General features: G+C 47.1%; 1 protein-coding gene across 1 annotated transcript; it reads left to right on the top strand.

Annotated features, from left to right (window-relative positions):
* Window positions 1–641: 641 nt before the first annotated feature.
* Window positions 642–21,683, top strand: VSTM5 (V-set and transmembrane domain containing 5). The gene is made up of 4 exons (XM_036426684.2): window positions 642–960; window positions 20,321–20,650; window positions 20,753–20,893; window positions 21,025–21,683. The coding sequence occupies exons 1-4, from the start codon at window positions 870–872 to the stop codon at window positions 21,066–21,068; spliced, it is 606 nt and encodes a 201-aa protein (XP_036282577.1). The 5' UTR covers window positions 642–869; the 3' UTR covers window positions 21,069–21,683.
* Window positions 21,684–23,203: the final 1,520 nt, after the last annotated feature.

Genomic DNA, 23,203 nt, shown 5'->3' with positions numbered 1-23,203 from the left:
ATTGAACCCAGAACCCTTCGGTCAGCAGGCCAACGCTCTATCCACTGAACTAAATTGGCTACAGGCCATTCCTATCTTGCTCATATTTGTATCCCCAACACTATGCCAGCATAGTGCTTCATTCCACCAGCATTCTCCATCTACTATGTGTCAGGCCCTGAGCAAATAAGGAAAAAGACTCTCGGTGAACTCTTCTTGAATGAATGAATGAATGAATGAATGATGGGAGGTAGATAAATGGATGATGGGTGGGTGAGCAGGTGAAGTTTGAGTGGTAGATGGTGGATGAATGATGGATGGATAAATGGGTGGATGGTGGATATAAATGGGTTTGGATGAGTATCATCACTGCCCAAAGGCTCCACCCAGAGCAGCCAGCCTGTGGGCTCCCTTGCTCCCATTCTCTCACTCCTCTGCCCTCAGGTGGTCATTTCGGTTTCCTAAAAGCCTTCTCCTTTCCCGCGGAGCCATTATATGCTCCCTCTTGGTGCCCAGGCAACAGCTAGTCCTTTCCCTTCTTCCCACCGCCCCGCATCCAGCTGAATCTTGAATCGATACCAGTTCACTGGGTGTGAACGGAAGGAGACTGCTCCTTGTGCGCCAGTATTTACTTCTAAGTGTGTGCATATTTTCTCTCTCCCTCCCTTCTTCCCTCCCCCTCCCTCCCCTCCCATTCTCTCTCCGTCCCTCTCCCTGTCCTCTCTCTTTCCAAATCCTAGGGAACAGGTTCAACCAGAGCACAACCAGCTAGCTCACCGGCGTCTGGCCCCGGGACTGGCAGGCGCAGGAGGCGCGGAGGGAGGCGGCCGGGCGGGCAGGGGCGGCGGCGCTCAGCCGGCCGCGCGGCGAAGCCCGGCCCGGGCTCGCCCATGAGGCCCCTACGGAGCCGGAGCAGGAAGCACCGCGGCATCTCCCTGGGACTCCTCGCCCTCCGCCTGGCCGCAGCCTGCTGTCTGCAGAGTAAGCTCGGGGCGAGGGAGGGAGGGTTGGGTGTCTGGGCTGCCCGGCCGCCGGCCCTCTGCACCCCAGCAGGCCCTTTCCTTTTCCTGGGGGCTGGGGCGCGGCCTGGGGCTGGCGCCCACCGGGGCCGGAGGAACCCGGGCAGCGCGGAGTCCCCCGGGCAGCCCCTGGGACAATGCTGGGGAGTTATAGCCGCGTTATCGGAGCCGGAAGCCGTCCGGCTTCATTTCTTTTTCCTGGAATAACCAGCCCGCCCCCTGCGCTGCCACCGGAGACCTCAAGGGCGCACGGGCCCCGCCCCTGCTGCTGGGACTCCTCCTCCCCACCCCCACCCCCACCCCCCTCGTGCAAAGGGGTGCAAAGGGGTGCTGGGGGCTCGGGTTGGGTGCTGGGCTTGAATGCAGGTGGTCTAGCCTTTCAGCAGCGAGCGGAGTGTGGGCACTGGACGACTCGTTCCCCCCCTCCCCCTCCTGATGAATCTGATTGAAGGCAACGCACAACCCCACCAACTCGCCCAGGCACAAACAACATAATGAAAAGGCAGCCTGACTCTCTGGTTTAATCATTAGCGTAATTATCGTTTCCATTTTACAGATTAGTCAGCTGAGGTGTAAAGAGTGACCCGGGCAGGGCCACTGGAGCGCGGGAGAAGCAGGAAGGTAGAGCCAGCACTTGTGAAGCCCCGAGGCATTCGCCATCCCTCAGACTTGACAAGCCTTCTGGCATTGAGTCCCCTGGGCACCTTAAGAGATAAGTGCTGCAGCTCTGATCCCTGTTTCACCAGTGAGGACACCGGGGCACAGAGAAGTGGCTGTTACTTGCACAAAGTCCCCAGCTAGCAGGGGTACCGCCAGGATTCAAAACTGGGCAATTGAGCACTTTCTAGACCAGTGTTTCCCAAACTTTTGACATATGTGTACCCCTTCTATGATTTTCGTAACGCTGAGTACCCCTCGTACTCATGAGAATGTAGAATTAGGTGCAGCTAAGCACGGTGCAGTGCATATCCCCACCAAACTCCGATGCAACGCGTACCCCCACCAAACTCTTCCCGTACCCCTGGGGGACACATACCGCACTTTGGGAAACACTGTAAGACCTTCATGCCTCTCCGGCTAGTGATCAGCTTTGGAAGCTGCAGAACTCAGAAGCCCAGGGAAAAATAGGCGTAAGACGCGTGCACCTAGCTGTCTGTGGGGCAAGAAGTCACTGCTGGGAGTCCATCGGATGGAGTTGCAGGACCTTTTCCATTGTTTTTCAACCCTCCGCCACATACTTCCAGGCGCCGTTCTCAGGCCACATCCGTACAGCTCTCCCTGACTTCCAAGAGCCTGCCATTCACCACCGTGTAGAATTCATTTATTCACTCACTCATTCAGAGCGCTGCCTGCCTGCAAAAAGCAGGCCACAGTGGGTACTGGAGGTAGCAGGGATCACAGTCTTATCCACAGGCAAGGAATCAGGAAAGCCAGCTTGGGATGGCGAGCCCTAGGACACTCAAAATCAGACTAGGAGAGCCCCCTTTCCTCAAAGGGAGCTACTCCTGCTGATACATGACAGATGTACAGGGGCACCAGAGAAGACAGGGTGTCCTAGACAAAGAGGAAGCACGTGGGAAACCTGGAGGACAGGTACAAGTTTTGCAAATCTCCACTCAGTATCTGGCTCCGGAACAGCTGTATGCTGCAGGCGGCAGGCACTTTCCGGCTCTGGGTCCCTAGCACGTACCAAGTGCCAGCCAGGCTCCCGACCCTAAAAGTCACCGAGTAGGTGTACACCTGCCTGACAGAGGCCCGTGCTTCCGGGCCAGCCTTGATGACGCAGCGGGCTCCCTCTCACCAGCTCCCTCCATTTTCTGCCTTTTTCAGCCTCTGTCAAACGCTGCCACCCAGAAAGTCTGATGTTCGTCACTTACACTGAAGTTCTGTTAAAGCACACTCCACAAACACGAACTCACAGACAGCCCTGCCTCTGAAGCGTTTTCCCTATACATGGACTGCATGTTGGTGCCCCCCTGAAACTCCTGTGTTGAAGTCCTAACCCCCCAGGATGTGCTGGTTTTGGAGGTGGGGCCTTTGGAAGACAATGAGGTGTAGATGAGATTATGGGGGTGGAGCTTCCATGATAGGATTTAGTGTCCTTATATAAAAAAAGAGGAAGATGCTAGCGTTTGCCCCTCCATCATGTGATACATTAAGAACGTGGCTGTCTGCAAACTAGAAAGAGAGCCCTCACCAAGAACTGAGTCTGTGGGTACATTAACCTTGGACTTCCCAGCCTCCAGAACTGTGAGAAATAGATGTCTGTTGTTTAAGCACCCGCTTCTTTGGTATTTTGTTATAACAGCCTGAGCTGACTATGACTGATTTAAAAGCTTGTCCACTCAGAAAGCTGGCAGGCCTCCTGCAGCAGGCCAAGCTGAGTGCCTTTCTAGGATCCTTGTTCATTTCCTTTCTCACTCTCAGCATGGTAAGTTAGCCACCAGAGCTGTGAGTATCTGGTGCTCCCTCTCATTTAGAAGCAGGTGATCAGAGACGAAAGCAGGGAAGTTTAGTGAATGGCCTGGGTCCTTGTCAGCTTGCTTCTTGTGTTCCAATCCCAGCTTCTGAAAAGCAGCCTGCTACCCCAACATCCACACATACTCATCCACATGCGTGAATACTCATATGAGTGTCCTTTAGCATCCCCACTTTACCAGCGGGAGCTGGCCTCACTGAGTGGCTCCCAGCCCAGTGCCCAAGACAGCAGAGGAACAGAGAGGGGGCTCAGTCTGGGTCTGGGGAGAAAGGGAACAGGCTGGGAGCAGTCAGTTCTGAATGGAGAGAGGCTGAGTCTTGAAGGATGACTGAGTGTATTCAGCAGGACTGGGTAGAGAAGCTCATGCTAGGCATACTGCAAGTGCTCAAAAAGGAAAGAGAAAAAAAAAAAGGTGCACTATTTATCTTGCGGCCTGGCTGAGCCTGGACATACTAAACAAAATAAGGGGAAGCAGGTGATGCCTTAGCAGGCGTTACCTGGGATTTCACTGGTACCCCACGGACACTGCACTTCCTGTAGTCCAGTGCTCTCAGGCCCTGGACTGCCCATTTATGGCTTTTTCCCGGAAAATGGGCTTGGGCCAGGGAATTATTTACTTATCCAGCCAAAATGGGAGTAGGAGAGAGGCAGGATTGGCAGGTTCAAAGTTGGAGAATGATTTTCTCCCATAACTGGTTTGCTGGGCTGGGAAGGCACCCGTCAGCCCTGTGGGCAAAAGGGAATCCACACACTGGACTGTAGAGAGCGCACAGGACATTCCTTGCTAAGGTGGGGTCCCGGAAGCACATTGGTCTTCCCCCAGCTGGGGTGTATCCCAGGGGCGGGGGTAGCTCAGCTGCTCTGTGGCTTCCTGAGGAACCTCAGCCGGCAGAAGGGGAAGGGCCTGGGGACTGTTCCCTGTGCTGGTGGTAAGCCCTGTATATGACACCTCCCTTCCCCTAGCGCTGTGGTCGGCAAATCGCCGCTCACGAGCCACATGCGGCTCTTTTGCCCCTTGAGTGTGGCTCTTCCCCAAATTACCACATGGGGGCCTGCATGGACACTGCGATTATAACTTGGTGGCCCATGCACAGAAGTTGGTTTTCGGCTCTCAAAAGAAATTCCAATCGTTGTACTGTTGATATTTGGCTCCGTTGACTAATGAGTTTGCCAACCACTGCCCTAGCACACAGGACAAGGAGGTTGGGCTGGCTCAGTGCTTCTCAGCCAAGGCTGCATGTTAGATCCACCTGGGAGGGAGGGAGGTAACACCTACAGATGCCCATGTTCTACCAAGAGAGTTAAATCGCTGTCTCTGAGGGTAGGACCCAGCACTCCTTTGTTTCGCATTTAAGTTCCTCAGGTGTTTCTAACGTGTGGCCTCAGGCAGAGAGCTCCCAGACTGGGCCATTTCTGCCCTCTTTTAGGCTCATCGTATGGAAATAGCTTGTTTCTCCCCCTTCTGTTCTCAGACCGCCACCGCTGTGTGTAGTAGCCTCACCTGTGTCTTATTTGTGGTTTTACCCAGACAAACCCATAGATCAGGGGCGGGGAACCCTTTTTCTATTGTACCAAGGGCCATTTGGAGATTTATAACATCATACGAGGGCCATGCAAAATTTCTACTTAAAAATTAGCTCAAATATTTCATTAACTCACCTCTAATGGCCAAACCAAATGATTTTGTGGGCCTTGTACTTACTGCCTGTGGGCCAGACGTTTTCTACCCGTGCTATAGTTACTTCCCCACCAGGATCAGGACAGGAGACAAGATTGCTTTGCGATGGAAGTTTTGTTTGGTTCGATAAATAGTTCCTGAGCATCTGCTGTGTGAGACACACCAAGCCAGGAGCCAGCGATACTCAGCATGGTCCCTGCAGTGGGGGTCACATGGCATAGAGCAGTGTTTCCCAAACTTTTCTCATGATGAGAATCACCTGGTGGAGTTGTTAAAATACAGATTCCTGAATCCCAACTAAGAAGTGCTAAACTACAATAGAATTTTTGGGAACATATAGGTAAAATTGTATACTTAATTAGTGCTGTATACAATTTTACCTATATGTTCCCAAAAATTCTAGTTTAGCACTTCTTAGTTGGGATTCAGGAATCTGTATTTTAACAATTCCACCAGGTGATTCTCATCATGAGAGAAGTTTGGGAAACACTGGCATGGAGGGAGGTCAGATGCCCTGGGAGCACTGCGGAAGGCAGTAAGCTCAGTTTGGAGTTGGGAAGAAGCTTCTTGAAGAAGTCTTGCAGGCAAAGTAAAGGGTGGCCAGGTGAGCAGGGATAGAGAGAGTTCTTTCATTCCCTGCAGGAAATAATGAGCACATAGTGTGGCCATCTTCCCTCCCTTTGGGCCAGTAGCAGGGTGACAATTCTCTAGTAATACCAGGTTTTTCAACTTATGCCAATTTCTTCCTATCCAATCTAATAAGTCATCTAACAGTTAAAGGAATGTGGCTTGGGAAGGTCTTGGATCATAGGTGGAAGGTGTGGGAATAGTTTCTCTGATAGATCCTTGAACTCGCAGACTAATTTATAAATGTACCCGCCAAACAAAGTGGTTTTGGGGTATGCTTTTTAGGAACCTGATGCCAAAGAATCAGGAGGGAGAAGTGGGTCCCTCAGCACCAGGCCGGGGCCAGGGGACCCAACGTGAGGCTTCATGGACTGTTTGCCCTGGTGTACGAATGTATCATCCCTGCCCCAGGCTCACTGAGGGGCAGGGTCACATCTTTTAGGAGCCACGCCCAGAAGCAGAACACCAGACGTGCTCTTCCTCCCACCATTAACCAAACCTTCTGCATACGTGGGGTGGAATTCCAGTGATCTTGAAGCAGAATTATTTCTGCATGTCAGGTAGACTATAATTCAACCTGACAGCCAAGTTTGAGTGAGCTATCTGTCATGTCACACACAGCTGGAGGCCGGTTAGTCAGATCTAGAGGCATGATGCCTGCTTGCCTGCTCCTTCCAGCAGGGGCCTGATCTCAGTCAGAACCAGTGAATTAGAAACTGAGGCTAAGGCCCAGCAATTGTGTTTGAACAAGGGCTCCAGGTGATTCTGATGCAGCTAAAGGAGAAACGCTGGGTCCCAGCATTCGAGAGGATGGAGGGAGCAAACGAAATTACTTAGCTCACCTCACCTGTCCCTTGGTTCTGAAGGCCCACTCTGCAGGGGCTCTGAGAAAAGATTGAGCTGAGCTGGATGGGCATCACATTAACTAATAATGGACTTCCATGTGGAGCAGGTGACACTGAGTCGGTGCCCCGCAGATGTTAGCCCCCTTCGCTTCCATTCCCAAATGCTCACTGAATGGAGCGAGGCTGAATTCAAATCTCATGACCTGGCACTGGGGCTTCTTCTGGGTGAGAAATCGGGGGAGGGAGCTCCTCTGGCCCCTGAAATTGTTCCTGTCTTTCACCCACATGTTTTTTTGGTTTGTGTTTTTATTATCATTGACAGCACACCACAGTAATCCCTAATTGCAAACGAGAAAATGGTGAGCCAGAGAGGTCAAGGGATTTGCCCAATCACACCCCTAGGATGTGTGCAGCCAAAATAGAACCTGGGTCTTTTGGCTCCACAGAGTGTGCACGGGGCTTTCCCAGGGCTTCCCCGGGCAGCATCTTGCCCTCCTCTGCCACCCTTTGCTCCCACAGGCCGGTAGGCCTGTCTTCCTGGCACCTGGGGAGAAGGGTGGATCAGACTTCTCACAACGCCTGCTAAGTGTCCACTCTACCATCAGAGAGGAGCTGGGAAGAACACCAGGTGAGTATGGGGGCCCAGAAGCCACAGGATGTTTCAAGCAGGTGACATTGGTCAGCAGTGTCCCAGGAGGTGAAGGTCATCTACTGAGAACAAGGAGGAATTTGTAGGTCCAAAGAAATGGAAGGGGTCTTGTCTTAGTAATTGTGGAGACAAATACGAGTAAATTTATGTGAAAAAAAACATAGTAAGATTGGGAGTATTGAATTTTGGTGATCTGAGGGTGCACTGGAGCCAAAACCGGTTTGGCTCAGTTGATAGAGTGTTGGTCTGAGGACTGAAAGGTCCCAGGTTTGATTCTGGTCAAGGGCATGTACATTGGTTGCGGGCACATCCCTGGTAGGGGTTGTGCAGGAGGCAGCTGGTCCATATTTCTCTCTCATTGACGTTTCTAGCTTTCTATCCCTCTCCCTTCTTCTCTGTGGAAAATCAATAAAATATATATTTTTAAAAAAAGAGTGATTGAAGGTGCACTGGAAACAGTGGGTTTTGTTGTTCTGGAGAGTGTCTGCCATGGGACATGCTTCTGCAGCGTTGACTGCTCAGGTTGGGCAGAGAGAAAAAAGAGAGTGGTCGATCCAGGGCTGGAAATTTACCTGGCAAATCAGATGAAAAGACAGAGGCCAACGGAGATTAAGGAATTGAAAGGACTGCTTCAGGCGATGGAACCAAGGCTGGATAGGGAGGGAGGGGTGAGGATTGGGAAAAGCAGAGGAATCATCGGGGAGAAGGACGGAGGAGGCCAGAGGGAGAGGTTGAACAGTTAACAGGGAAGAGAGAAGGTTGAGGTCAGACCAGGCTACTTTACTGGAGGCCAAGAGAGGTGGAGCGAGAATGTTCTTGTAGAAGAGGGTGCTGGATGGATTGTCCATGGGAATGCTGGAAGGGGGGGGGGGGGGGCAGAGTGCTCACATTGTTGAGAAGGCGAGAAAGTGGAATACCCTCGAAGGAACAGGATCTATATAAATACCTTTTTTTCCAAAAGGGTGCAGGAGTGAAAGTCTAAACTGGTGTTATCCAATAGCAATATAGTGTGAGCCACACCTGCAATCCACTTATGTAATTTTAAATTTTCTAGTGGCCACATTAACTTCATTTGTTTCTTTTCACTTTCTCATTTTAACAATGTATTTTGTTTAACCCTATATATGCCCCAAAATTACCATTTCAATGTATAAACAATGTAAAGATTATTAATGAGCTAGTTTACATACTAAGTACTAAGCTTTCAAGATAGGACATGTATTTTTACACTTGGAGCACATTCAGTTTGGACTAGGCAATTTCACGTGCTCAACAGCTATGCGTGCCTAGCAGCTACTGTATTGGAAAGCCCGGGTCTAGACTCTTGCTTCTCTTACCCCATATATCTCCCAAGTCTTTACCACCATGGAGCAAAGTGCGCTTTGGGGAAACAAAATAAGTGAAAAACTTCACCTCTATAATCTTACTGGAGGCAACTGTGGAGCAGGGAAAAGAGAGTTGAGTTCCAGTTTCAGTTTTGATTTTCTACTGGGCAAGGACTTGGGCACTTATGTTATGCCTCTGAGTCTCAGTTTCCGCGCTTGCCCTATGCATCTCTTCCACTGGGCTGCTCCTGAGCTGTTTTCTTTATAATAAACTGGAAATAGTTTTCTCAGTGAACCAATAAGCAAGTCCCTGTGAAGCAAAAAGCATTATTTCTTAATCCAAGTCTCCTGCCTGCTTCACAGGTCAAGGTATGTTTGGTAAGTGCTTTATGGCGTAAATGCGAATCACAATATTTTCAAACAAGAAGAAGCTGGGACTCAGACCCAATGTTGGCATGCATTTATTGTTAGGATTGTGCTGTTTTTATTTTTTAAGTCGGTCACAAACTTCCTAAAGTATTCCAAATGTTCAAAGGGGTCTAGAGAAAATACAAGGCTTCCCTCCACCCCAGACACCCAGTCTCCTCCCCAAAGACAGCCACAGCTCCTGATTCTTAGTGTGTGCAGAGAGGCATTCTGTGTGTTTCCACAGATAAGTGTGTGTGTGTGTGTATACATTCATTACTTCACTCAAAAGGAAATAGTCTGCCCTGTGACTTTTTATTATTTTTGAGGCTATCTAATACCAATGCATATAGGCCTGCCTCATTTTTTAATGTCTCTGTAATATGAACTAAAGTATGAATGTCGATAATTCAAAGTACAAATATTGATCATTTATTTAACTGGTTATGAGCAATTATAAGAAGTAGATGAGCCCTAGCTGGTTTGGCTCAGTGGCTAGAGAGTTGGCCTGCAACTGAAGGGTACCGGGCACATGCCTGTGTTTCAGGCTTGATCCCCAGTAGGGGTGTGCAGAAGGCAGCTGAGCAATGATGTCTTTTTCATCATTGATGTTTCTCTCTCTCTTTCCCTCCCTCTCCCTTCCTTTTTGAATTCAATAAAAATAAATTAAAATTTTTTTTTAAAAAGAAGTAGATGGGGCTGGGACTTGAGTAAGTCACCACGGCCAGTGATGTTATTCAATCATGCCTCTGTAATGGAATCTCCCGCTCTCCCCTGCAACCCTTCCATTCTACCTCCCCGCACAATAATAATAATAATAATAATAATAAATAAAAAATTGAAAGGGTTCAGAGAGCTTCTGGATTGGTGAACACATCAAGGTCCTGGGAGGGAAATGCACCCAAAGAAGGCATGGAGGCTCCCCCCACTTCCCATGTGCCTTGCCCCATGCTATTCCTGAGTTGTATCCTTTATAGGAAATTGGTGATAGTAAGCAAAGTGCTATCCTGAGTTCTGTGAGCTGTTCTAGCAAGTTATCAAACCTGAGGAGTGAGTGATGGGAATCCCTGATGTGTAGCCGGTTGGTCAGAAGTAGGAGAGACCAGGACTTGTGATTGGCGTCTGAAGTAGGGGGCAGTCTTGTGAGACAGAGCGCTTACCCTGTGGGGTCTGTGCTGACTCCAAGTAGCGAGTGTCCAACAGTTTTCCTTCACTGGTGAACACATGGATTGCCCCAGCCTTTTACTATAATTGACTACCATGCTTTAGTGACAACACTCACTTATATCTCTGCTTCTATATGTCTTTATTACTAGTAGTAGTATAAGTTCCTTTAAGTGGAATTCTGGGTCAAGAGGTGAGTGCTATTTAAATAATTCTCTAGATTTCATCATATTGCCCTCTCAGCAGGTCACACCCATTTATAATACAATCCCCATAGTCGTGTGTGAGTATAACTTCTGCACACAACTGACCACACAGTGTTATCAACCTGCTTCCTCTTTACCAGTCTGATAGCAAGTCATTCAACTTCCCCGGCCTGGTTTCACTGAGCTGTGATTGATAGTAGTGTGTGACATCCAGTACCTAGCAGGCGCTACCAATGGAAATGGTGGCTATTGCTATTTTGGAGTGATTTTTCTGGTTGGGCTACAAACATAGGAACCTGATTAGGGGAGCAGCCTGCCAGCCTCTATCTATATACAATTGTCTCTGTCCATGTTGTTTGGGTTTGACTTTCCAAGGCCATTAAACAGAAAGATCAGCTGAAACCGGTTTGGCTCAGTGGATAGAGCGTCGGCTTGGGGACTGAAAGGTCCCGGGTTCGATTCCGATCAAGGGCATGTACCTTGCTTGCGAGACATCCCCAGTAGGGGGTGTGCAGGAGGCAGCTGATCGATGATTCTCTCTCATCGATGTTTCTAACTCTCTCTATCTCTCTCTCTTCCTCTCTGTATAAAATCAATAAAATATATATATACTTTTAAAAACCATAAAGATCATGGGGGAGCTCCCTTGGAGATGAGCTGAACTTTGGTCTCTGAGTAATCCGGACTGGTGGGTGTGGAGAATTAGATACCTGAGCTAATTGGAGGGATAGGTACCCTGTAAAATATGTGCAAGTGTTGGTCATCGGCACTATTCATGGCATTTAAACCAAAGGGCCATTATTTGGGGTTGCTGTGAGGCCTTCTACACACAGCCAAGTTTCCAGAATTCCAAGCTCATTTGTTTTAAGAACTGCAGGAATGAGGCAGGGACATGGATATTTTAGTTTTGTAAAACTGTGCCAATTCCACTCCTAGTTATTTAGCTCTCTGCAGACTTGAGGCTGGGAGAGGGGTCTTGCCAGCACCTCCCTCAGCCAGAACCATTACTCCTTCAGCTCAAAATAGATCCTCCCTTCCTGATCTCTCCAAATAGGCGGCAGTTTGACAGGCAGGACATACATATATTCATTTATTCCAGGCGTCTTCAAACTACAGCCCATGGGCCACATGCAGCCCGCAGAGGAGTCTGATCCGGCCCGCCAGGTTTTTTGGGCAGTGAGCGCAGCCGAGGTGTTACAGTAGGAATTAGTAGTTCATATAGTCCGACCCTCCAGCTCTCTGAGGGACCGTGATCTGGCCCCCACTTTAAAAAGTTTGAGGACCCCTGATTTATTCATTCATTCCTTCATACAATTATCCAGCATTTGGTCCCGTCAAAAATGTCCACATTTAGAAAATGCCCCTGGGTTCCAAGGACCCATATGTTTATTTCTATGTTTGGTTTGTATGATTTTTAAAGAAAAATACCATTACGTTTTATTGCTCCAATAATTCTGTTGTGGCTGTATTGCCAGTCATAACCCTTCTCACCTCAGTAGCCTAACTGGTCCTGGTACATGGGATTAGATATATGGGTCAGGGTTCAAATCTTGCAGAAGGGCAGGATTTATATTAATTTTTTAAAAATATATTTTATTGAGTTTTCACAGAGAGGAAGAGAGAAGGATAGAGAGTTAGAAACATCTATGAAAGAGAAACATCAATCAGCTGCCTCCTGCACCCTCGCCACTGGGGATGTGCCCACAACCAAGTTACATGCCCCTGACCAGAATCGAACCTGGGACCTTTCAGTCTGCAGGTCGACGCTCTATCCATTGAGCCAAACCGGTTCCAGCGAATTTATATTAATATTAACTATAGACCAAATGTCTCTATGGACCTTTTGGTACAGGATCAAATAGCAAGCAGCTTTTGGTATGGACCAAGTGTCTCTTTGGACATTTTGCACGGGGCCAAATGACCCACAAGGATTATAAGTACAATATATTGTGACCACCTACAAAGTGCCAGGCCCTGTGCTAGGCACTGGGTTTCTGAGCTGGATTGGAAACAAGTTCCCCAAGCAAAATCTCATGGCCTACCACGCACATGTGCACTTCCTGCTGCTCCCTCTCTGCTCCCCAGGTCAGGCTCGGGAAGGGCCACACCCGGCTGTTCCCAAGGGTTTGGGCTCCAGCCAGGGATTCTCCGGAAGGTGCATAGGACAAGCACACGTGGTGCAGTGTGGGTGATGTGTGTGTAAATGATAACGAATTCTGCTGCCAGATTGCCCCTCTGGGAGCCATGTTCCGATCCTACATTCCTCTATTCAAACATCACCCTGTGTCCTCCCTGCCCGAGGGAAAACTGGAAGGATCCCAAACCTGTCAGTTCCTCCCACTACAGCCAACCTGCACTTCTTAGTCAGCAGGCCCCAAACCTGAGGACCTGCCATGGCTCCCTGGGGTGGGTATACTTTTCTCGCTGCTGGAATTGTGCTTCCTCCCTTTCCCATGCTTTTATTTATTTTTAAAAAAATTTCCTTATTGATCAAGGTATCACATATTTGTACTCATCCCCCCATTTCCACCCAAAACACCCTCCCCACCCACACACACACACACATGCTCCCACCCCACTGTTGTCCGTGACCACTGGTTAGGCTTATATTCATGCATACAAGTGCTTTGGTTGATCTCTTCCCTCTTATCCCCACCCTTTTCTACCTTCCCTCTGAGGTTTGACAGTCTGATCGATGTTTCTCTGTCTTCAGGTCTGTTTTGTTCATCAGTTTATGTTGTTCATTATTTCCCCTAGATGAGTGAGATCATGTGATACTAGAAATACACTTATAAGAACTGAAAATGAGATAAGCAATAATGGTTATGCTGAGAGGCAAATGAATCAGTCTGTAGTGAGTTTCTTTCCCATGCTTTTAACATCTTATTCTTCCAGCCTCTGCTTAGATGAGTGTCTCGCCTCTTCCCAAACTCCTGCAGACTGGAATTGTCCTCAGTAAAATGGGGATGATAATAATACTCAGAATAACTTGGTAACAGGCTGTGGAGGAAATGTGGGAGGTCCCCACTAAGATGGGCTGGCAGTGGGAGTGCTGACCCATGGGAGGTGTGTTCGGAGTCAGAGTTAAGGGAGGAATGGCTTTTGTCCACCCTCAGCTTACCCAGAGCCCGCTGTCCTACAGCCACCATGCTGAGAGCCTTGGGCGCCTTAGAAATCAGCTGCTGTACACCTTGGAGTTCACTCTTGGCTCTTGGACATTCCTTTGAGTCTCAGGTAGGGTGGCCAATTGTTCTGGTTTGGCCACGACTCTCCTGATTTTAGCACTGACACTCTTCACCTTCTAGGAAACCCCTCAGTCCCAAGCAAACCAGAAAGGTTGGTCACACTGGCCAGCAACACAGAACTATTGTGAGAAGGGCGAGTGGTGGGGCTGCAGATCCTGGGTCAGCACTCAGTGCTCGTCCTTGCTGGGCCTTCCACGTGTCCCTCATCCTCACAGCCTTCCTCCCGGTTTTCTAGTCCTCGTTCTAAGCGGAAGACCCTGAGGCTCTGGGAAGTGAAGGCGCTTTCTACGGGTCTCACAGAAGGAGACACCATGGCTCAACCTCCGTGGGTCCCGCCCACCTCAGGTGTCTCCCCCACACCTCACTGCCAACGGAAATAATGCTTTTGTAAGGTGATTCATCACTCCACCACCCGCTCCCTGAGCCCTAGCTTTCTGACTCCTGGCTTAAGGGCTTCCAGGCTCGATAAGGATGAAGACAACATCAAAGAGATACTTATTTTCTGGTTCTCAGCTATATCTGATAATCTCAGGGCTGGGTAAATAAATGGCCTTCCGGATAAGGGTGAAAATGTCCTGATTAGGTGTCTCCTCCAAGACTCCTTAAACTCAGAGGCCACGTGGGCAATGTACCTGTCACCATTAGCTGATACTCTTGTCCACCGGAACTGTGTTCTGAACAGTATGGACCTTTGATGTGATCAGGAAATAAATCCTTTTTTTAAATTTCTTTATTGATTAAGGAATCACATATTTGTCCTCATCACCCCCTTTCCTATCCCCCATGAAATATATCCTTTTTTAATAATACATTTTTATTTATTTGTAATATTTATTTATTAAATTGGGGTGACACTGGTCAACATGTACCTATAGGTTTCAGGTGTGGGTTTCTGGGTTACCAGATTTAGATCTTGCACCAACGTGTGTCCATCACCCAAAGTCAGATCTGCTCCTGTCACCTTACATTAGGACCCCTTTGTCCCCCAACCCCTTCCCTCTGGCAGTCACCACACTGCTGTTTGTGTTCACAGATTTCCGTTTTATATCCCACATATGTGTGAAATCATGTAGTTGTTAGTTTTTCCTGGCTGACATCTTTCGCTCAGCATCATGTTCTCAAGGTCCATCCATATTGTTGCAAATGGTGCTACTTCATCCTTTCTTATGGCTAAGTAGACCTCCATTGTGTGTATATACCACATCTTGATCCAGTCCTCTATTGTGGGACACTTAGGTTGTTTCCATGTCTTGGCTGTGAATAATGCTGCAATGAACATGGAGGTGCATATATCTTTGTGAATACATGATTTTGAGTTTTTGGGGTAGATACTCAGGAGAAGGATTGCTGGGTCAAATAATATGTTTTTAAAAGCAACAAAGCTCTACTTCTGTAATTTATTTGTAAGAAAAGAAATAAGGAACCATTCTGAGTATAAGTTCTCACCATGTCAATAGATTCTTGGAAACTGAGACTTTAAAACAAAACAATGTTATGACCAAACCCATTGAACCCTAGGCTCGAGAGCCGAGGTTTGCTGCTCTGTTGACTAATGAGCTTGCTGACCACTGCCCTAGGCTAATTGATACAAATAAGAGTTAGGTTCCTTTATATTTCTGGCAAAAACATCCCCAAACTTCTAAATAATGAGAAGTAAGGTAAAGTTTTACACTGATCTTTTCTTTAAACTTTGCCAATGAGATTGTTTGTTCTAACCTGGAGAACTTAAAAAATATTTTTTAAATCTTCATTGTTGAAAAAATTATTGATGTCCCTTTTTTCCTCCCTCCCCACATTGAACTCTTCTAGCCAGACCCTCCACCCTCCACCCCAGGCCTTCACCACCCTATTGTCTGTGTCCATGGGTTATATATATTTGCAAACAAAGTCTTTGGTTGATCTCCTCCCACCCTTCCACCCTTCTCCACCTTCCCTCTGAGGATGGATAGTCTGTTCCATGCTTCTATATCTCTGGATCTATTTTGTTCATCCGTTTATTTTCTTCATTAGATTCCACATATGAGTGAGATTCTGTGATACTTATCTTTCTCTGACTGGCTTATTTCACTGAGCATAACACATTAATTTTTTAACTTTATTCAATGAGTAACTATGAAAAGTTAAAGATTATATAAATGTATAAATCTATAAAAACAAAATTAAATTTTGTTGTCATCCAATCTCTAAGGAGAAATTCCTGTTAACAGTTTAGCATATATTACTGCAATATTTTCCTACATATTAGCAAATATTTACACAAATATAAATAAGATCATATTATGCTGTTTTATAAAGTTATGTTTTAATATACTTTAATTGATTTTTTTTTTGAGAGAGAGAGAGGGGAAGGGAGAGGGAGAGAAACATCGATTGGCTGCCTCCTGCAAACCCCCTATTGGGGATCTAGTTTACAATCTGGCCATGTGCCCTACTGGGAATTGAACTGGCGACCTCTTGGTGCATGGAATGACACTCAACCAGCTGAGTCATACTGCCTGGGCTATAAATTTATTTTGTAACTTGGGAACATGTCATGATATCTTTCCTTGTTCTTACAAAGCTCCTCCTGTCCGTGGCTGCCTGGCATCCACTGTATAAGTAGAACCTGATTTATTGAACCAACCTCCTTGAGTAGAACGTTTGAGCCAGCTCTGAATGTTGGTCTAGTCACTAAGTTTCTCTGGACTTGTTCTGGAACAGTTTTAGTATGAGGTGCACTGGTGGTTACTCATTAATTCAACTTTTAAACAGTTGACAAGCAGTTTGCCTTCAAACTCTTGTAACTTGTTAGTTTTCCATCTTTGCTATGGATCATTTCTTTCTAATTATGTGTGGTAGATTGACAGGAGGAGAAACTTGTTGTACCTAAAACCTGTTTAAATACCTGGTTAGTTTGTCTGATTAGGAGGAGGCTTTTCTGATCAAGAGAAAAGACAGAAACCAAAGTGAACTAGTTGGTCAGTTTACAGCTATATCTGTGTTAACTTAAAAATAAAAGGCCACGAGTAAAAAGCAACAAGTGCTTATTTGAGATTTAAAAAAAATAAAAAAGGGTAGCTATTCAGGATGCACTGAATCAGGCAGAGAGAAAGGGTGAATAGCGATATTAAAATATTTATTTTAATTTTCTTTCAATGTGCACGAATTTATGCACCAGGTCACTAGTAAGTAAAACATATATAGTTACTGGCATAGAAAACCCTTGACTGTAGTTCTTTCCAATGTTTGTTAGCTTTTAGATGTATCTAACTTTTTATTGATTGATTGATTTTAGAGAGAGAGAGAGAGAGAGAGAGAGAGAGAGAGAGAGAGGAGAGAGACAGACAGGCAGACATCAATTTGTTATCCATTTCTTTATGCATTCATTAGTTAATTCTTGTATGTGCCCTGACCCGAGATCAAACCAGCAATCTTGGCATATCAGGATGACACTCTAACCAACTGAGTTACCTGGCCAGGGCCAGGTGTGCCTAATTTTTAAACTACTCAAGCAACAACAGTCCTATAAGCAATGGATCATCCTTCTTCTTGCTTCTATAAATTTTTGGTCATTCACTTACTCATTTCCTCAGCAAACATTTATTGATCAATAACCATGTTAGACATTATGCTGGGTTCAGGAGGGCAACAGAGATGAAGAAAACACATAATTCCTGCCCTCCACAGGCTGTCCTGGAATTTGGCCTCTGTTTCCTTCCTGAGAAAAAGAGAGAAAAAGCAAATGTAGCAAAGTGTTAATAATTGGTGAGTCTAGGAGAAGGTACATAGATATGGATTGTGCTGTCTTTCAACCTTTCTGTGAGCGTAACATTTTTAAAATAGAGTTGGAGAGAAAATGCATTTCTGTAATTTGATAGCTATAACACATGAAAGCCATTATTTCAATTTTTCAGCATGGAATTTATCAGATTATCAGTCACCTAGCCAAGTCTGAGGAGAGCAGCACCAATGTAATATGCTGGAGATGGGAGAGGACAATGAGAAAGACTTGGAAAAGTAACAGGCGTGGTTACCTAGAGCAGCGTTTTTCAACCGCTGTTCCGCGGCACACTAGTGTGCCGCGAGATGTTGCCTGGTGTGCCGTAGGTGCAGACAAGACAAGAATTTTATAATTTTTCACTATTTTGTTTACTTAATATTTCATAATAAAGTAATTAGAAAATACTTTCTTTGTGTTTATTTGATTCCTATTCAAGAGAATTACTTTATATATAGTCAATATAGGCACAGAGTTAAATTTTTTAACATTTTCTAATGGTGGTGTGCCTCGTGATTTTTTTCATGAAACAAGTGTGCCTTTGCCCAAAAAAGGTTGAAAAACACTGACCTAGAGCTACAGCAGGGGCCCCAGGGCAGCTGGGCACCCAAAGAGTGAGAGGGCTAAACAGGAAGTGGAGGTGGAAACCAAGGAATGGCCTCCAAGCTTGAATCGTGCCCTATTCATTCTGTGGTCTCCAGCCAGCCCTGACCTCTCCTCTCAGCGTGGGGGCATTTGTCACATTCTGGCCATCTCCCTCCAACCACTGACCCTTGACTTGAACATACAAGATAAATATGTCAGTTTTGGAGTCGGCAGTCCTTGTGTGACCCTCAGCCTTGCAGAGTGAACTTGGACAAGCTAGTCCTGTGGAGCCTGAGGTTTCTTACATGTAAATCCTTGATAGACTCGCACTAGGTTGTATGAGGCTGAGAGAACATGTGTAAAGCAGTTAGCATAGGGCCTGTGCTGGGTACCTACTTAATGCAGTATAACAGCATACATGTTACCTTAGCCAATGGCACTACTATCAATATACCCATTTCATGCAGAAATCTCTTTTTGGCCTCACCCACACCCACATCTAGTTCATCAGCATGTCTCCCCATCTTCCAAATCCCCTAAATCAGACTACTCTTCACTCTCTCCAAGGCTACATCTCTCTCTCTCTCTCTCTCTCTCTCTCTCTCTCTCTCTATATATATATATATATATATATATATATATATATATTATATATATATATATATATATATATATAATTATTATTTTAATTGATTTCAGAGAGGAAGGGAGATAGAGAGAGAGAGAGATAGAAGCATCCATGAAGAAAGAAAATCATGGACCGCTGCCTCCTGCACGCCCCTTACTGGGGATCAAGCCCACAAACTGGGCATGTACCCTTGACTGGAATTGAACCTGGGACCCTCCAGTCCCCAGGCTGACATTCTATCCACTGAGCCAAACCAAACAGGGCAACATCTCCATCTTTTATCCATTTCTGTGCACAGCCACCTGACTGCTCTTCCTGCTTCTATTCTGGTCCCTTCTCCCCCAGATCGTTTTCCACAGCAAACATTCTTAAGATGAATGGAGAACATCACCCTTCCAATTAATTCTTCGAAAACTTCACCCTTACCTTGACCTTGACCTCATGGGTCCTGCCCATCTCTCCAACCTTATCTCGTAAGCTCCGCCCAGGGTTTTCTGTGTTCTAGCATAAGTACTGGCCTATGTCTGTCTCTCAAACACAGCAATGCTCACTCTCGCCTCATAGCCTTTGTCGTTGTTCCCTCTGCCTGAAATGTGCTTCCCCGTGTTTTTATCCGGCTGCCTCCCTTTCCTCCCTTAGGTCTCAGTCAAAAGCTCTTTGTTCGGCGAGAACCTCCGTGGCCATTCTGTGTAAGGGTGTGTACCACTCCATTCCCCCCTGGCCACCATGCCCTGTTTCCCTGTCCTTAGAGCAGTGTTTTTCAACCTTTTTTGGGCAAAGGCACACTTGTTTCATGAAAAAAATCACGAGGCACACCACCATTAGAAAATGTTAAAAAATTTAACTCTGTGCCTATATTGACTATATATAAAGTAATTCTCTTGAATAGGAATCAAATAAACACAAAGAAAGTATTTTATAATTACTTTATTATGAAATATTAAGTAAACAAAATAGTGAAAAATTATAAAATTCTTGTCTTGTCTGCACCTACGGCACACCAGGCAACATCTTCCGGCACACTAGTGTGCCACGGAACAGCGGTTGAAAAACGCTGCCTTAGAGCACTTGCCATTCTCTCAGATGCTCTCGTTGGTTCATCCAGCCCTTGTAAGTCTCCCTTACAGGATGAAAGTGCCAGGGAGCGGTAGACAGTAACCTTGCGTCTTGTTCACTGTCTGTCAGCTCAGGCTGCCAGAACAAAACACACAAACATGAGGGCTTACACAACAGAAAGTTACTTTCTCACAGTTCTGGAAGCTGGAAAGATCAAGGTGCTGGCAGGGTTTGGTTCCTGGTAAGAGCTCTCTTCCTGGCACATAGCTGCCTTCCTGCCGTGTTTTCACGTGGTCTTTCCTCCATGTGTGCCCCTGCGGGGAGAGGGTACGAACTCTCTAGTGTCTCCTTTTATAAAGACCTTAATCCTATTGGGTCCCGGCCATACCCGTATGACCTCATTTCACCTTAATTACTTCCTTTGAGGCCCCAGCTCCAAATACAACATATTGCGGGTGAGTGTTTCAATATAGAAATCGGGGGGGGGGGGGGGGGTTAATAAACATCCAGTCTATAACACTCACCATTGTAGCATTAGCACCAGAACTTAAGAGAGAGCTTGGCATGTAATAGGCACTCAATAAATATTTGATAAATCAATCAATGGATTATAGAAGTTCACGCCACTGGAAGTCCATATAAGTTGCCCCACATCTAGCACTCCATCCCGCAGGTCAGGGCGTGTCACTGTACATCCCCCAGCCTGCCATCAATGCCACGGTGCAAGAAGACATCCTGCTCTCTGTGGAGTACTCCTGCCCTGGCATCCCCACCATCGAATGGAAGTACACATCCCCCTGGGGGGTGCAGAAGAAAATCGTGGAGTGGAAGCCGGGGACTCAGGCCAACATCTCCCAAAGCCACAGGGACAGAGTCTGCACCTTTGACAATGGCTCCATTCAGCTGTTCAGTGTGGGCGTGAGGGACTCCGGCTACTACGTCATCACGGTGACCGAGCGCCTGGGGAGCAGCCAGTTTGGCACCATCATGCTGCACGTGTCTGGTAAGATGGCTCCAGGGGCCCTGTGTGTGGGAGGCCGACTTCATGGCATTAAAGAAGTCTTATCTTCCCCCTCCTCTTCCTCGTCCCCCATTCCATCCACAGAGATCCTCTATGAAGACCTCCACTTCGTCACTGTCTTCCTCGCTTTTCTCGGTGCTGTGGCCGCGGTGTTAATTAGCCTCATGTGGGTTTGTAATAAGTGTGCATATAAATTCCAGAGGAAGAGGAGACACAAGCTCAAAGGTAATTCTCTGGCCCTTGTGATAATCAGTTCATGCTTTTTTGGCTGGAGGTAGCCCACATTAGATTGTTCTCACCAAGAAAACCACCTTATGGCTGATTTGCAACTCATTGGCTTGTCTTTTGCTTTGCAGAAAGTACAACGGAGGAGATTGAGCTGCAGGATGTTGAGTGTTAGCCAAGGCTGAGCCCAATGACATTCCTACCTCAAGAGGAAAACTGTTTTCCAGTGGAAGGAGCAAGCATACCAATCCATGCTGAGAGCCTCCTGTTGTCCTGCCCCAGCCGCCCGTTCCTGATGGGCCTGCCGGTGTGGACAGAGTGGACTTGAGGAGTTGAGGACTCTGGACTGGCCCAAGTCAGTTCTTATATGTGCATGAAAGTCAAGAAGAGTGCTTTGCGTGGCCGCAGCCCAGAGCCGTGCTAACCTGCGGGCAAAGGCATGGGGCAGGCACCGGCTGCTTGCTCACTGTGCACTGCTCGGCCCAGAATAGCGGTTGGAGGCGTCCCCATGCTGGAGGCCAGACTACTCGAGGTCAGATGTGCAGCCAGCAGGCTGTCTGTGCTCCTGTCTGCTCTGCTCGGCCCACCAACCCTCTGCTGTGGGAGCTGCTGTGAGAAAATACGAGGCTTTTAGACCATCTGCTGCCCAAGACAGAAGTCGGATGAGACCAAGGGGTGCTGCTGTGCTTTAGGGAGATGCTCAGAGAAGGGCGAGCACCCCCATGGCTGGAACTTTAGGGGAAAGTGCTTAATTTGTTCTTGAGGGACCAGCATTGGGAACAAGGAAACAGAAGAAAATTTTCTTTTCCTGTCTTGGTCCAACATTAATGAATTTTCCCTCCTGTGGCCCCGACTGCAGCCAGTGCGAGGAGCGCAATGTTTACCATGGGCAGCATCTGGCCTGCAGGGGCCTCCTGCCCGGCTGTGTGAGAGCCAGGTCTGTGAACGGGTGGCACAACAGGAAGTTAGCATGAGGATTCTTCAGCGCTCTGAGTCCTGGAAATGGATAAAATGCCCTGGGGTGTTGGGCTCCAGGTGAAATGGGGGTGCTGGATCTCAGCTGGCTTTGGCCTTATTCTCTCAGGTATGGGTGAGCATGTTTACCTGAAAGTTTCTCCATCCCAGCTTCCATGGGCAAGCTCTAAAACAGGTCTGCATTTATTCCCCATTATCTTGTCTCTCTCCAGTATTCTTAGCTACAGACCAAAGGTGCCATCTCAATTATTGGTGGAGGCTGAAGTTATTAGCTGAGTCCCCAGGCTTTAGCTGCAAATTCGCCCATGCAAAGCAGAGTAAGAATATTCCCTTCTGCCCAGCCGGTGCGGTTCAGTTGGGTGAGCATCATCCCATGCACCAAGGGATCACTAGTTCAATGCCCGCTTGGGGCACGTGTCCAGGTTGCAGGCTTGATCCCCATCAGGGGCCATGCAGGAGACAGCCGATCAATGTCGGTGCTCTCTCATTGATGTTTCTATCTCTCTCTCCTCCTCTCCCTTCCTCTTAAGCTAAAGAAAGGAAGAAAGAAAAAAAGAAAGATAGAAAGAAAGAAAAAAAGAAAGAAAGAAAGAAAGAAAGAAAGAAAGAAAGAAAGAAAGAAAGAAAGAAAGAAAATAATATTCCCTGCCAAAACCAGTTTGGCTCAGAGGATAGAGCATCGGCTTGCGGACTGAAATGTCCCAGGTTCAATTCCGGTCAAGGGCATGTACCTTGGTTGTAGGCACATCCCCAGTAGGGGGTGTGCACGAGGCAGCTGATCAATGTTTCTCTCTAATCAATGTTTCTAACTATCTGTTCCTCTCTCTTCCTCTCTGTGAAAAATCAATAAAATATGTGTTGTTGTTTTTTTAAAAAAGAAAATAATATTCCCTTCTCTCACCCCCCACTTCATGTCCTCAACATCCACATCTTTTCTACTTCCCATGTGGCAGAATAAGGAATTGTCTGCACAAGTTAGTATGTCATGTTTCCTTGAGTAATGAACCCAGGGTTGCGAGAAGAAATCTTTAGCAATATTCAGACTGGAGCTACCAGTGATCTAGAGAAGGGCTCCAAAGGCACCACCTGACTCAAAAGGCCAGGGAGTAATTGGTCTGCACAAGTGACTTGTAGCTCTAGCTCTTGACAGAAGTTCCCTCAGGCCACCTCCTGCACACACACACACACACACACACACACACACACACACACACGTGTGAACGGGCACCCCTGTGCCCTTTCCCCGGGCAGCACAGGAGCCAGGCCTGTGCCAGGACAGGTTCCTTGTACCAGTCTCCAGTGCCCTGGAGAGGCACGGGGTGAAGAACTGGGGAG

The sequence above is a fragment of the Pipistrellus kuhlii genome, unplaced genomic scaffold, assembly GCF_014108245.1.
Source record: "Pipistrellus kuhlii isolate mPipKuh1 unplaced genomic scaffold, mPipKuh1.p scaffold_m20_p_9, whole genome shotgun sequence".
Taxonomy (NCBI): Eukaryota; Metazoa; Chordata; class Mammalia; order Chiroptera; family Vespertilionidae; genus Pipistrellus; species Pipistrellus kuhlii.
This window is presented reverse-complemented; position numbering and strand designations above follow the sequence as displayed.

Bases quoted from the DNA above. Each gene is read 5' to 3' on its own strand.
- VSTM5 (XM_036426684.2), top strand. From the start codon at position 870: ATGAGGCCCCTACGGAGCCGGAGCAGGAAGCACCGCGGCATCTCCCTG. The intron at 961-20,320 runs GTAAGCTCGGGG...TCCATCCCGCAG, and splicing joins CGCAGCCTGCTGTCTGCAGA to GTCAGGGCGTGTCACTGTAC. The intron at 20,894-21,024 runs GTAATTCTCTGG...TTTGCTTTGCAG, and splicing joins GAGGAGACACAAGCTCAAAG to AAAGTACAACGGAGGAGATT.